The 15,368-nt window shown below is 43.5% G+C and overlaps 2 protein-coding genes across 2 annotated transcripts in view; both read left to right on the top strand.

The window, feature by feature from the left end:
• TENT2 (terminal nucleotidyltransferase 2) overlaps positions 1 to 6,844 on the top strand; it is a 29,333-nt gene extending 22,489 nt beyond the window's left edge. The window contains exons 12-14 of the mRNA XM_056848613.1: positions 2,813 to 2,904; positions 4,323 to 4,402; positions 6,726 to 6,844. Coding sequence (XP_056704591.1) covers positions 2,813 to 2,904; positions 4,323 to 4,402; positions 6,726 to 6,800 — 247 coding nt within the window. The 3' untranslated portion in view covers positions 6,801 to 6,844. The remainder of the gene's footprint in view (positions 1 to 2,812; positions 2,905 to 4,322; positions 4,403 to 6,725) is intronic.
• A 6,528-nt stretch (positions 6,845 to 13,372) lies between these two features.
• The window catches only part of CMYA5 (cardiomyopathy associated 5), a 68,431-nt gene continuing 66,435 nt past the window's right edge, over positions 13,373 to 15,368 (top strand). The window contains exon 1 of the mRNA XM_056848611.1: positions 13,373 to 13,479. Within this exon, the coding sequence (XP_056704589.1) occupies positions 13,373 to 13,479 (107 nt within the window). The remainder of the gene's footprint in view (positions 13,480 to 15,368) is intronic.

Below are 15,368 nucleotides of genomic sequence, written 5' to 3' on the forward strand. Positions count from 1 at the left end.
TTGTCAACCACCAGGAGAGCCTGAATTGGTTGACGTCCCTCTCTTTCCACTGCATCTGAAGAAATTGGCTCTGATTCACAAAAGCTCATGCTGGAATGAAAATGTTGGTCTTTAAGGGGCTGCTGGGCTTCTGTTTTGTTTTGCTAACAGAATAAAAACATCGTCAGCTTAGATTGCTGAATAATGTATTAGAAAAATTAAAATCAGTTCTATAGCGGCACTAGCAAGCTACTTTGATAGTACAATTCTCAAATATTCAGTATTTTGCCATTTTGTTGAACATATAACTATTTTTTTAATGCTGCTTGTATTGATTTATGCAAATAAGTGGCTTTCTTAAATACAAACTGTGTTTATGCTTTACTTCTTAAAATGTTTTCTCTGCTTTAGCCTGGAAATATTTGGGGGAAGGGCAGAGAATAGCTTCCTGAATCTCTCTTCCAATTTTACAACCTCGCTTAAAGTCTGGGTGTCCTGTTTCATCTACTGTTTTGAGTGAAGGCAGCAGGTTTTTTATCTTGTAATGAGTAGCAAACCAGATGTTGATTGGATCGATGTTCTACTTGCATCCAGTGAGGATTGCTAGGGAATTTAAAATTAAAGGCTTTCTCCTTAGAATGGTCTCCTTACATAAAAATTAAATAAGTAAGATGCAAACTTTTGTGAAATAAGAACACTTTTATCAAGAAACAGTCATTGGAAGCTTGAGTCATTTGAAGAGCTTACACAAGAGGAGAGAGAAGAACAACAAGAAAAGTTGGTTTTTATATGCCGACTTTCTCTACCACTTAAGGGAGAATCAAACCGGCTTACAATCACCTTCCCTTCCCCTCCCCACAACAGACACCCTGTGAGGCAGGTGGGGCTGAGAGATCTCTACGAGAGCTGTGACTTGCCCAAGGTCACCCAGCTGGCTTCATGTGGAGGAGTGGTGAATCAAACCTGGTTCTCCAGATTAAAGTCCACCACTCCAAGCCGCCACTCTTAACCACTTAACCACACTGGCTCTCTGGGCAACCTCTGCTGATTCTTTCCCCCTTGCTGTAGCAACCCCTCACACTCACCATTTTGTGCTGTGTTCCCAGGAGTCCTCCCAATCTTCAGCTGCTTTTTGAGGGCCCATTCCTGGGATTGATTTATTCAGGGAGAACCTGCTCCCCTTTGGAAATATAGGGCTTGTTCCCATAACACTTAACATGGTTTGGCATTTCATATGAATGAATCAAGCTGCAGTTTGTCAAAGGAAATTCCATAAATCATCTTTTGGTAAGCTATCAAGAAAATGGCTGATCTATCTAACAAGACTTGAGGACTTGAGGCAAAGATTCCATCATCCTGGATACCCCATTGTGTACTGTATAGCATGTGAGTTCCTACTCTAACATGCTTCAGATATTAAAAAAAAAAACCATGACCTATGGTTACATGAACAAGCCTGCCCTCATGTATGGCTTAATTAAAGACTCCTGCTTTCATGCCAAACAGTATTTTGTTATTTCCAATTCTTATGAGCCATCCTCCAAAACAGGATTCCAAGCTGTGGTTTAATCCAGGTTAAGAGGTAGGAGCGTAAACAGTATTTTGTAAATTGGACATAATAATGAACAGTGATTTGTCCTGAAAGCAGGAGTTATTAATGGAATCCCACACATGGGGTTGGGGGAGAGCATGTGAGCTCAAGGATTTAACACGTGAAGCTGCCTTATACTGAATCAGACCCTTGGTCCATCAAAGTCAGTATTGTCTGCTCAGACCGGCAGCGGCTCTCCAGGGTCTCAGGCAGAGGTCTTTCACATCTCCTACTTGCTTAGTCCCTTTAACTGGAGATGCCGGGGATTGAACATGGGACCTTCTGCATGCCAAGCAGAGCCTACCACGAAGCCACACACACACACACCCCTGCTCATTTATCTCTCATCACACGGAAGGCATATCATTGCTTCCTTCATAATGCAAAAGGCAAAGGATAAGTATTTGGGGTATGAACAATTTAGAGGATTTTTTTAAAAGCAGGGTGCAGATTCCATAAAATCTTTCTTTATTAAATGGGAAAGGAAAAATGTAATTATAAAAGTGAATTACCCCTTTGATTTGCTAAAGTAGAAGTGCAAATGGAACCCAAACATTTCATACTGAAAGTACTTTATTAATATTTTGACTTTTTGAAGTAACAATAAGCTCTTTTTTGTGCTGAAGATGCAACTGTTTCTTTTGAGTGATGCGAGAAGCCAGATGGATTCTAGAAAAATTGTCTGTTTTGTTCAGAACGCGGCAGACAGGCATTACTGCCTGCTGTGATCTGCTTAATTCTGTTACATAACACTTCCCTTTAGCTTATTTTTCTACAATTTATTGACAAGTTGGGATGCAAGCCAAATGATGTTATAATGTTTCTCTTTCCTGTAACCTACATTTTGCTAATTAGAGTCATCCAGTCCAAAATAGGGGGGTCTATGAGCTGAGGGCCAACTCGGACACCCTCCCCCACCCCAGATTTCTGCTTGGTAACATGTGATATCTCTCCATTGCCCTCATTATTTTGGCCCAGCCAGTGCTACTTTCATTATCTCGATGGAGCATGCAGGCTAAGAATGGGTTATCTAAAGGATCTTGGTGGTGGCCAGGTACCATCTCCTTTCTTGTTCCCTACTTACTACTACATTTCTGGGGGCTGTATTCTTGTGTTACTGGCTCTGTCAAAGTGCTATGCTTACAGTGCTGGTGAGGATCATATCCAGGGATTATTATTTTTTTTGGTGTGGGAGTTTTTTAAAATGTTGAAGATTTCTGTAAATTGTTTTCCTCTCACTAGTTGGAGCGGTCAGATGATTTCAGTTCGTGAAGCCAAAGCCATTCCAAGGCCGGATGGTATTGAATGGAGAAACAAGTTCATTTGCGTAGAAGGTAAATTGTGGAACTTGGTTTATAACTTGAGTGTTTTGGTAGCAGCAAAAGGAGCATGAGCAGTAGTTCACGCAGACGTCTCAGACCAACCATGGTTTGACAAGAATGAGCCAAGAAGTCCTTGAGCGTGCAGGTTTCCTCTGTGTGTCCTTCATGTGCTGTGCTGAAGTGAAAAATCCTCTCGTTTGGAACTAACTTGCCATTTGTTGCGATGTCCAAATTAGGCACTTTATTAAATTGTGGTTTGTTTCTTGCCGGCAAACAAGGATTCTAAAATCACAGTTCAGATTTGATGTCATTACAAATTTTGGTCAGTCCTGTACTGGGAAATCTTCAACAGCATGTACGTTGAACCACTATGCTTAGATATAGTGTGCAAATTTGCAGTGTTTCACTGTCTTAAACCAGTTCATCTGACGTCTTACTAGAGTTACGAGTGGTGCTAAACCACTCCGGAATCACACCCACACAAAACAGATAAAAAACTCAGGAACAGTTCTGCCTGACATGGCATAGGGAAATGTAGATGACGAAGGCACATATTTATCAATGGATCGGATCCAAAGAGCTGTTTACAGAACTCAACGGTGGGGATTTTCTCCCTTTCCATTGCAGACTGCTGAGCCCCCTCCTGGGATCAGGAGAGCCTCACAAATGGCATGGGGGGGGGGAGAAGTGGGAGTCTGCTGGGGTAGGCTAGTCATCAGAAACTTTTACCCTGCTCTCCCACTAGCAGAATGGGAGCAGAGCAGCACTTTTGGATTGAATGCAACGTCGTTGTCCTTTTTAGCTGGAGCCTTTCTTAAAACCAAGCAAAATCAAGCAGTTGTGCCACCTGCCCAGCATATTTAAGTGCACTTCCATTATACAATCTTGAGCTGTCCTTTAGTAAAACGAGCGCCCTAAGAACTTCTAGCATTTTCTCTTTTCATCCTGTTGTCATGGCTTTTTCTTGCTTTTTAAGTATGGGTGGGTTAGATGTTAGATAGATGTTGTTCATATTCTCAGAAATGTGCAGTTGCTGTTTCCAATTTCATTACAGATTACTATGACTTGATCCCTCCTCATGTTCTACATAAAGATAAGCATGTGTAACTGCACTAGAACTGCATGTTTATAAATTACACGCAGACCATTTAATATGGTCTCAAAGCGTGGCCCGTGTTGTCTATAGTACAACATGGAGATACAACCAGCTAAAAACCTGTAGTGAAAAGAGGCTTTGATTCTCTTTCACACAGAGAAAAAATATATTGACATAAGGTCACCATTAAGGTGTGTGTATGTATATCTGCAAGTAGTCTAATTGATTCCAATAAAATTACTTGTATGTAATTAATGGTATAGCTGCTGCTTTGGATAAATTAAAAAAGCTAGCAAAAGCTACAGTGCTAACAGTATTCTCTTAACATTTCCAGAACCTTTTGACCGAACAAACACTGCTAGAGCAGTACACGAGAAACAGAAGTTTGACATCATCCTTGACGAATTTCGAAAGGTAAAGTATGCAGCAAACTTTACAGCAGTGATTGCGTGTAAGTAAACTTGTGTATACAAATTAAAACGTGGTGCATATTTGTGTTTCTTTTATCGGTTTTCCTCTCCCACCCCACTAATCAATTAAACTTTTCAGACTCAAGACCCGTCTTGGACCCCACTTGTAATTTAGCACCTATTTTTAACTGCATTGCAGGTGTCTGTCTTCTCCATTACGCTTTTCAATTCTCATCCGTGTAATGCAGTTTTTCTCATTTTAAAACACCCACAAAGAAAGTGTTGGTTGAAGTTCGTTCTGCTGGCTTAACCTGCTTATAGGTCCTGGTCCACTAGGTGAAAAACATGGTTTAAGTAGTGCCACTTGACTTCTTTTCCATGGCTGAGATGCAGAGAACCATTGATTCATTGATTAACATTGCAAATGCCCTGAAAAGCATTCATATCAGTTACAGAATTAAAATTGGAGAATATATAGTAACTAAAACTATAGGATATACGATTCATAGACAGTTTATATAATTTAAGCAGACCTCAAATTAATAAAACATTTTCCACTGCATGCTGAAGGGTGCTTTGGACTTTGCGCGCCAGCTTTTAACCTCAGAGGGCTTTCAGAACTGTTTTGTGGCAACAGTCTGCTGTTCAAAGAAAGGAAGAAATAAGGTGGAGTCCTTGTAAGGGCCCAGGAGTTCTTACCATTGTTCCTGGGTCGCTGCTCAGCAATCAAAGAGGATGATCTTCAGTAAACTTGACACTTCCTTTAGTTAGGCTTTTAAAAGAGCTTATTGGGGAAGTTATTTTGGTAATTTGGGCTGGAATCTCATGTAGACTTTCTAAGGGTGTAGATTCCGACCCCCCAGTAAACTGAAGTATCATAGTGGAGTGGTTGTAGGGAGAGGGTGATCTGGTATGTAGTAAGTATGTTTTATGCTTTGTCTACAGATATTTCTGTAGTATTCAGAAGCAGAGCCTTTAATTTCCTAATTCATACATTTGAGCTGGCTATGGTAGCACTGCTAATTGGTCTGTCTCTCAGCAAGCTCTCATAGAATCATAGAGTTGGAAGGGACCACCAGGGTCATCTAGTCCAACCCCTTCACAATGCAGGAAATTCGCAGCTACCTCCCCCCCACACCCCCAGTGACCAGAAGATGGCCAAGATGCCCTCCCTCTCATAATCTGCCTAAGGTCACAGAATCAGCTTTGCTGACAGATGGCCATCTAACCTCTTCTTAAAAACCTCCATGGAAGGAGAGCTTACCACCTCCCAAAGAAGCCTGTTCCACTGAGGAACCACTCTAACTGTTAGAAAATTATTCTCTTTGAAATGTGTTTTAAAAATACTTGTTTAAAATGAGAGAGTAGGGAATGCTTGACCTCTGTGTAGCAGCTTGTGTGCCATCGGACTAAAGCAAAATGTGGTAGAAAGTAAAATACGACTAGCAACAGAAGTACAAGACCATTTTGTGAATAGCTTTAACTTTTTTTGTTTGATGTTTTGAAACCACTGAAACAAAAATGGCTTAGAGTGCTTATCTCCCAGTCCTGAAAAAAAGTCCCAAACAGTACTGTTTTGAGCCTCTTCACACAAAGCATAGTTAAGTTGTGGAACTCCCTGCCCCAGGATGTGGTGATGGCTGCCAACATGGAAGGCTTTAAGAGGGGAGTGGACATGTTCGTGGACGAGAGGGCTATTCATGGCTGCTAGTGAAAATGGATACTAGTCATGATGCATACCTATTCTCTCCAGGATCAGATGAGCATGTCTATTACATTAGGTACTGTGGAACACAGACAGGACGGTGCTTCTGCAGTTGTCTTGTTTGTGGCTTCCTAGAGGCACCTGGTTGGCCACTATGTGAACAGACTGCTGGACTTGATGGACCTTGGTCTGATCCAGCATGGCCTTTCTTAAGTTCTCTTTTGTACTTACCATGTGATGTGGAAATTAACTCCCTTAACTTACTACAAAATTCAGTGGGTACACCCAGGCCCTTAAGCATGCTTCATTTAGTCCTTTGGCCTTGCTGTATTCATATTTTGATGGTAAACATTGCTATCAACATGTTTGAAAGGGTTTTAAATGGCTGTAATACAGGGTTAGACAAATTCATGGAGGAAAAAACCAGTTTATTTCTCAAGGTCCATTGCTGGGGCAGGGGGGACAGAAGGGCTGCTTTGGCCTCAGTCTATAGGTCTTCCGGGGCATCTGGTTTGGCCACTGTGAGGAATTGGATGCTGAACTAGATAACTATTGTTCTGATCTTAGGGTACTTTGGGCTGTAATACGCTATATTCATTGTGTATTTTGTTCTCTCCCACAGTCATGGCAAAGATTGAGAGACAGGAGAGACTTGAACTGTATACTACCTTTAAGAGCAACTATTCAGAAAAGATAACTGGCTTCCGTCTCCATGACCGAGACGTAAACCCCCAAATGAATTTTTTTCTCCGCTCTCTGCCCCTGTACTTTATTTTCCCCTAAGAGGAGATTTTTTTCTTTCAAGCTTTTGTCAAGGAGACTTCTGCAAGAATGAAGAAGAAAAATGCAACCTTTATAAAATTCATTCGAACCATTTGAAAGACTCACTTTTTGAAACGGCTTGAATCAGTGACCAATAAAGAGACTGCTGTAATACAAATTTGCATATCTGTTGGGAGTTTATTGAATTATTGTTAACATTTGTTGTAGCCGTGAGTCAACAACCACAGTAAATATTAAGATTTGAAGATGACGAATTACGTAACGTACCACAGCCAGGCTGTAACCTTAAAGAATAGCACACGGGGCCACATTTCCTGAAGAGCAGCCCCTGCTTTGCAACTGCACTTTGCCTCTATGTGGCTCTTTCCAGTTTTTAATCTTCTCGTAACTAGAAACGGCAGCTTCTTTGCAGAAATAACAAGCGGGTTCTAAATAGTGCTATTACTCTGTCATTGTTTTCACTGAGGTAGTAAACCTGTGTCTGTACCGTACCACTGCAGATGGGGATTCTCATGACTGAGTGCTTCTCTATTTGCCACCTGCCCTTTGGACATAGAAAGACAGATGTTCCGAAGAAGGAGTCTGTTGTATGAAGGAGCCCCGTCTGCAGTCTGGAAGTGTACAGCCTAAACACAGTTTATTGCCTTGGTGCGAATTGCCCGATGCCAGGAATTGTAATGGCAACTGGGTTTTGCAAGCAGCCTAGCTACTACAGGGCACTCCGATCTGTGGCAGGACTACACAGCTTGTGACTTACCAAACCGAATGCAGCCCTACCGGGATCAATGAATCGTTTGCACACCCTCCCTACTGTGGCTACAAGAAAACCCTCAAAAAAACCCACCACGGGGTCATTACATTTGGTGGGCTACTCGGCTGGTGAGTCTCAGGCTGTGCAGCTCGGCTTGTGGCGAGCCACTCTCTGTAGTAAAAGCTTAAATAATAATTTCAGAGCAGGGGGTGGCATCACACACGACGAGGAAATAGGCGGGGGAGGAAACAAAAGCAAGAGTTGCAGTTCCTACGTTATTACTAGCGGAACAGACAAAAAGAAATGTGCAGAGGTGGTAATGTTAATTGCGCATCTTGCCTCTTTCCGCCCCCCCCCCCCAAAGCAAAATAGCAATGTAAGGCAGCATTGCCCCTCTTCCACCTGAGGTGTTGTGTGGTATGAGGGCCGGTCCCTTTTCAACAGTTTCTTCTCCGTATAAAAAAATAATAGTGATAACTGCTCAAAACAGCTGCTATAATAAGCCAAGTTTCTGTTTCTGTGTAAATGTTTGTTTCTATTTCTGTGTAAATGTTTGTAAATTGGTCAGCTGCTATATAAATTGAGGTTTAAAGAAAAAAAATCTTGAAAATTTTAACCCTTTTCAAGAAGTACGGGACTTCTTTTAGATCTGCTGTAGCACAATTTGTGCCTCTCCTATTTATTGCCGACCAATTCATGTTTAACAGATGATAATTTTCTCTGATGTCAAACTTCCTTTTCCTCTTTTAAGTTTAATATTTTTATTGTGTCAAAGTGGAATAAAGTTTCTGTAAATAAATCCATTTTTTGTGTGTCACTGGTTTTCTTTCAAGCCCAGGTTTGATCCATGTTGGTTCTTGGTACTTTCAACAACCAGAATAATTAGATTTGCAAACAATTATTTTGTCTTACCCCACTATCCCATGTCTAGGAGTTGCCAACTGACCTGGGGAAAAATGTCCTGTCTATTCAAGAGAGCTGGCCAGCCCACTTCTGAGAACTGCTGTGGTGGAGATGGCTACCTTCCAGCACAGCACACACCACTGGTCTGCACCCTATGGACATCCTACAGGGGGAATAATGTAGCCTTTTAGGCACAGACGGCATAGCAAGCACCCCAGAGACCATAACAACCCTGGCAGCACCCACCAACTAGGTAGCAGTGCCCCTTTGAGTGGAATACACAGGCACAGCCAACCAGGCAGCAGGGCCGTCTGAGTGCCAGCCAATCACTGCCTGCTGATCTAGCAACTGACCCTTGATGCCTCTCCCCACAGAGAGCCAGCAGACAGGGAGGGGACAGATCCAGTGACAGTGCAACCCCAGAAGGCAGAGCAGCCCCCCCCCCCCCAGCCCATAGATGAAGTCCACCCCTCTGCGGGCAAGGGTCTGAGGCCAGGCTGGAACAAACACCGTGCACGCCCCCCCAAGACCAGTATCCTACTCACTGGGCCAAGAAAGCATGCCTCCTTTGCATCTGCTATCAGGCACTCCACTGCAGCCCTGACATCATCACCAGCCATACGGGGCCACACAGAGACCATTACACAGACAGGCTTAGCTCAGGAGATAGCTTACCCAGGGCCCCTGTTTCAGCCCTCTCCAAGACTTGCCAGCATAGCACCTTGTTGGTCACTTGAGCGCTTTTAGCCCTCTCCCCGCCCCCTCCGGATTGCACTGATAATGTGTGGGAATGGGTTGTTGAAGTTTAACATGGTGGGTAAATAACTTTGCATTAAGCCTCTGTTGAAGGGACAGGATGCTTTCCTTCAGGCCAGTTGGCAACCTTAACCATGTCAGTGTTAATTGGTTGTAGATGGGTTCCAAGGCCCAATGTACGCACTACTAATGTGGTATAATTGCTTGCTGCAACATGCCTGCAAGTAGCATTGGAAATGGCTTATCCATGCAGTCGGTGGCCAGTTGCGATCATGTACTTCCCACACAAAGAAGAATTGGTTTTTATACCCCATTTTACCTTAAAGGGATTCAAAGCAGCTTACAATTGCCTCCCCACCCCCCAAACAGGCACCTTGTGAGGTAGGTGGGGCTGAGAGAGTTGAGAGAGAACTGTGACTTGCCCAAAGTCACCCAGCAGGCTTCATTTGGAGGAGTGGGGAATCAAACCTAGTTCTCCAGATTAGATTCCACTGCTCTTAACCACTACACCATGCTGTCTCTCTCAGCAGTCAGCAGCCCCAACAGAGGAGCAGGGAAGCCATGCAATCCAAGCGTTTGATACTCATACAGTCACATATTAATGTGACGTGGAAAAGTTTGTTCACTTCACACCAACAATCCAGCAATCATGCTGCTTCAGTAACACACAAATTTCATTTGAGGGGTTTTCTAGCTTAGATGCAAAATTATGAGTTATCATAAGGGAAAGGGAAGAGACCAATAACTGAATCCTTGCACGCATGTGCAGTCTTTGCCAAATACCATTTGTAGCTGGACAGCTCCCAAGATTACCATTAGACTGCAGACTGGGGATCTGATTCAGTTAAACCTGTCAGCAACGAACCTGCAGAAATGGTGGCTCAGAGTTCATGAATTCATTACAGATCAATCAGAAGGGCTGATGCTTTTGCGTGACATTGTACTGAACGTCTGCAGTCAGAACAGACACCTGGTGGCTGGGTGTGTATTTTGATCAGAATACAGGCAGTGGTTTGTTCTGAGTTTGGACTCTTCCTAGTCTTGTGAATTATACCTTGCATTTTATTTCAGAGACATACACAGTGGAGCGGAGAGTTATTTCTGTTCCTTTAGAAATTTGCATTTAAATGGCCTCCCTTTCCTCGCATAAGATGCAGAGAGCTACATTTTTTTTAAACTATCAAGAACAGAGTGTATAAAATCCTTATGTTTAAATTATATAGCTCGGAGCTTTGTTTTGGTGGAATTTGTGTCACACCATCTAGTGGGGAATGAGAAGATGTCATGAAAAGTGGGGGTTCTAGCTGGCTACTGGAGTGAGGGAGGAGTTTGGGGTACTTCTGCTTCATGCTGCCGCTGTACGTGGCCTCCCTTCTCCCCACAACTGGCCCTGGATTTTGCCATATACACTTGCTCGTGTTCCTTGGGGATAATGTGGATTGTAGGTACAGTTAATTGGTGACAACCCAGAACCTGGAGTCCAGCCAGGCTACTTGGAACAGCCAGACACAGTCTTGGAACATATAAGTAGAGGACTGTGGAGAGAATTTAAGGAAACTTCATCCTGATGCAAGCTGTATAGCAGCAAGTCTGCATGACCTTATTTATACACAGTGCAGCTATGCGGGTTTTCCTAGAAGGCATCACACATGACAGAAGAACACAGTGCAAAATCTAAAGATAATGTATATCTCAATTCTGCAGGATCTGTAAAGTCTAATGCCATCTACTGTGCTTAGAAAGCAAGAAGCAAACACAGTTCTTGGAGTCCTAATGTAATAATAGACGCTGGTGGGCTCATGTTCTGCAGCTGCTCCCTCAAAAAAAACAAACCGATTTTGCACATTTTCCCACCTTGGATGTGGTAACAGTTGTGGAACTTATCAGATGTAGAAAGCATTCCTTGCCCTTTGCAGGTTGAAATGAAACCCAGGTTCAAGGCCACCCCAGTACAGATGACCTGAGCTACCACAAGACCCTTAGGGTATGCAAAGCTTTCTGCTCCGTTTCCTCTAGATCACAAAGGCTTGGCGGTAATAATTAGCTCCAGCTTTAAATTGATCCTGTGCCTCACCCACAGGGAGGGGCCATAGCTCAGTGGTAGAGTGGGTGTTTGACATGCAGAAGGTCCCAGGTTTAATCTCCAGCATGGCCACTTAAAAGCATCAGGTAGTGGGTGATGCAAACTATCACTGCTGAGACACTGGAGACCACTTCCAGCCAGAGTAGACAGTACTAGCCTAGATAGTTGAGTGGTCCTACTCAGCATAAGGCAGCTTCACTTGTTTACCTAACCTCAGACTGCTGGTAAGAATTAAGTTTACCTTAGAAAGGCTGAACAAGAGAGAGGGTGAATGCAGGAATGCTCTGATTGGCCACATTCAGTTTGAACTCAGTGACTGATAAAGTTATCAGGAAGTTTTATGTTCAATGTATATTCAGGTATATTCATGCATGCAACAGTATTACTTATAACACACATACTTTAATAGTAGGGTTGTGCAAAAAATTGGTAAATTTTGGGTTAGGGTTTATTGGGCCCAGTTTTTCTCCGGTAAACCTAAAATAAGCCAAATACCCATACTGGTAAATATTGGTATTCGGCTTATTTCCGGGTTTACCGAAAAAATTGTGCCCATTATAGTCTATGGGGGAAAATTTGAATCTCCTGTGGGGGTGTTTTTGAAGGTAAGGTTCCCAATTTTTCTGGGTAGCTTGAAGGAACTCTCCTTGCATTAACCCCTACAAGTAGGGGAGGTCTTAACCAATGGGCAATAGGGGCAGCTGCCCAGGACCCCATGCTGGGGGACCTGACTACCCAAGACCCTGCCCCATCAATGGAGGGAGCGACAGCTCGGGAGCAGCAGCTACTCACGCTTGCCTCACCCAAGGTTCCATTTCAATGAGAATCACTTCACATGCATGGTTCCTTATGCAGGCATTAAAGATATTTTCAATTCTCCTGTTGGGATGAAAAAAGCAACTTACGTATATTAAAAGTCTTCAGTTCCACAAGGGATACATCAATTCACATACATAGTTGTACAGACAATTCTAGACATTCTAGATGTTAACATTTGTATCCCTTTGGGAACATCTAGAATCGTCTGTGCAACTATGTATGTGAATTGATGTATCCCTTGTGGAACTGAAGACTTTTAATATACTTAAGTTGCTTTTTTCATCCCAACGGGAGAATTGAAAATATCTTTAATGCCTGCATAAGGAACCATGCATGTGAAGTGATTCTCATTGAAATGGGGCTGAGGAAGAAATGAAACGATCGTCCCCCTGCAACAACAAATATACATTAAGACATCGTTCCAGCTTCTACTTATGAACTTTGATACTTGTACCTTTTGGACTGTTTAGTGAAATTGTATATATTTATTTATTTATTTATTTATAGTCACCTCATGCACTTTAATACACTTTGCTTCATATAGTGATTGTAAGTTTCTTCAGCCATACTCTGTGCTTATTTCCTAACCTTTGGTAACAGTACAGTGGTGTTTATTTTGGTTGCTCACCCAAGGTTCAGGCAGCAGGCTTCTGGTGGCAGCAGTGGCTGCCACCTGCTTCACACGTGTACAGAGTCACCTCTTGCTTTGACCATGGTGGCAGGTGGCAGGGGGAACCTGCAGGGGTGGCAATGATTCTGGGGGCCCATCCTGGATTTTTGCCCAGGGCCCCAGAATTCATCAGACCACCCCATCTAAATCCACATTCCCAACAATTCAGTTGGCTGGATGTATCTTGTGATACTAATGAGGACACCTAATGGCATTCAGGGATTTGTCTGCAGCTCTCCCAGGATTAAAGTCAGTACTTTTGTAGCTCTGGCACATGTTGATGTTGACCGTATTGGCCCTGGGAATCAGGTGGTGTTAGGACCCAGCGGTAAGTCCAAGGTGGCAGCCGCAGTTGGGTGTTGCAACTTTCCATCGGTTCTATTTAAAGACTCTCCTGAGTCAGGAAGGTTGAGCTGCTGTAGATGACAGTTTGCTTCGGGCAACCCTGGGGAGGAGTGAGTAGAGGGGAGAAAACACAGCAAGGGACTGGCCTGGGGACACAAAATGGAGACTTATTGCAATTCGGAGTATGATGAATCACCCGATGTCTCCATGGAAGGTGAAGAGGAGGAGGAAGATGAGCCCCAAGAAAGACAACTGCTTTCTAACAGGTGTTGTATTTCCAAAAAAATGTGCAAGCACAGTGTATGGGCTGTCTAAATGGCCTGAAAGGACTGGGTGGGGAGACGTAGCTTTGTTCAGTTCCAGCATGGCATCAAAGGATATGAAAGTTTTAAAAAATAGGGGGACTTTTCTGATGAATCTGAATTGCAGCTGGTTGTGATTTGGATAGAGCTCGGTCTGTGTACCAAAGGCATGTTCTATTTAAAGATCCTGCGTTGTGCCCATTTACTGGCATCTCCTCCTGCTCCTCCCTTGTTGGCTGGCTGGCTCGTCATTACATATCGATCTTCAGTTACTCTCAGGGGATGCGTATGTGCGCGGTATGCGTGTGAGTTTGAAAGTGAAATAGTGGAGTCCGACAATCAGGCTTTCCCCTTCGTTCCCTTAAAATGCTGTCGCTCCTTCTGCGGTGAAAAGTGGGGGGAAACTTGAAACTCGAGAGACAAATTGCCTTTTGTAAAGGAAATGAGGTGGTTTTGTGTGGGTGTGGAGGCTGCAGGCCATTTGGTTTTAGGTATATTTTCTGCATGATTTGTTCAGCCCAATAGCACATTTTCCCTAACCAAAAAACCCAAAGCAAAACAAAACAAAACAAAAAGTCAGCCAATTACCTATTTCGGTCCCAAACCTGCTGGATGAATGGAGGGGATCTAAATATAAGACAGCCTCTGCATCTAGTGGAGCATAACACCGGGGAAGAGGAGAGAATCCTGGCTACAATGGTCTCAGGCACAAATAGGTTCTAGTTATGCAATATTAACTGTGGAAGGTGGAGGGGAGTCTTTTCCCCATCTTTCCGTGGTCCTGATTGATGGCCATAAAATATAATTTTTTAGTGCAAACGAAAGATAATCTTGAAATCCACATGGTCCGAGTGAGAGGTGGACCCCTTGCACTAGATTTGACAGTTGACCCTACCTAGTATTTGTCCCTCTGCAACCCCCCCTCCACTTTTAGATTTGTAAAATGACAGATCCCGTTTGAAAAAATAACAGCTTGTTTTTAGAAATAGGAGTAGTACTCCTGGAAAGGAAAAGGACAGTATCTTCTCCAAACTATCCACTTGACCTGTCCAGTTCTGCTGATCCAAGACCCCCCTTTGGCTAAGGTTTTTTTTTTCTTTCAAAATCACTCCCATCCATTTTTATGCTTAAGTGGCAGCATTTTAAAAATGTGCCTCTGTGCCAATGTGATTGTGAATATGGTGAGGTGTATGAAGGGGGTAAGGGGTAAATTGAAGCAACAATTGCTTTATTCTACCCCTTGCTAAACTCAGCACTAGGAGTCAGTAAAGTAGGGCACCCGTTGAGGCCCATGGATCTGGGAAGGAACCGCTGCCAACCGCTGATGGTGGATCAGTCCCCCATTGCTTAATGACAAGGACACTCGGCAATAGGGTTGCCAGGTCCCTCTTCGCCACCCGTGGGAGGTTTTTGGGGCGGAGCCTGAGGAGGGTGGAGTTTGGGGAGGGGAGGGACATCAATGCCATAGAGTCCAATGGCCAAAGTGGCCATTTTCTCCAGGGGAATTGATCTCTATCGGCTGGAGATCAGTTGTAATAGCAGGAGATCTCCAACTAGTACCTGGAGGCGGGCAACCCTACTTGGCAGCCACAGAGTGTCAGGAGGACAGGGCCCCATCCCTTCTGCTGCCACTGGGTGATCCCTTCCATTGGGAAATGGGATATTGTCCACAAAGCCACTTTGATGATGTGATAAACTTCCCAGGGCAGTTGCACAGGAAGCCTGGGCAGCCTTTGTCCTGCACTGAAAGCCAAACAGCTGAAGGAGTGGGATGTTACGGTAGTACTTTAATCTGTTAGTAAGGATGACATCTTTGTAACAGATTCTTCTGATACCCCAAACCCTGGAGAAAA

This window comes from Euleptes europaea, chromosome 4 (assembly GCF_029931775.1).
Source record: "Euleptes europaea isolate rEulEur1 chromosome 4, rEulEur1.hap1, whole genome shotgun sequence".
NCBI lineage: Eukaryota > Metazoa > Chordata > Lepidosauria > Squamata > Sphaerodactylidae > Euleptes > Euleptes europaea.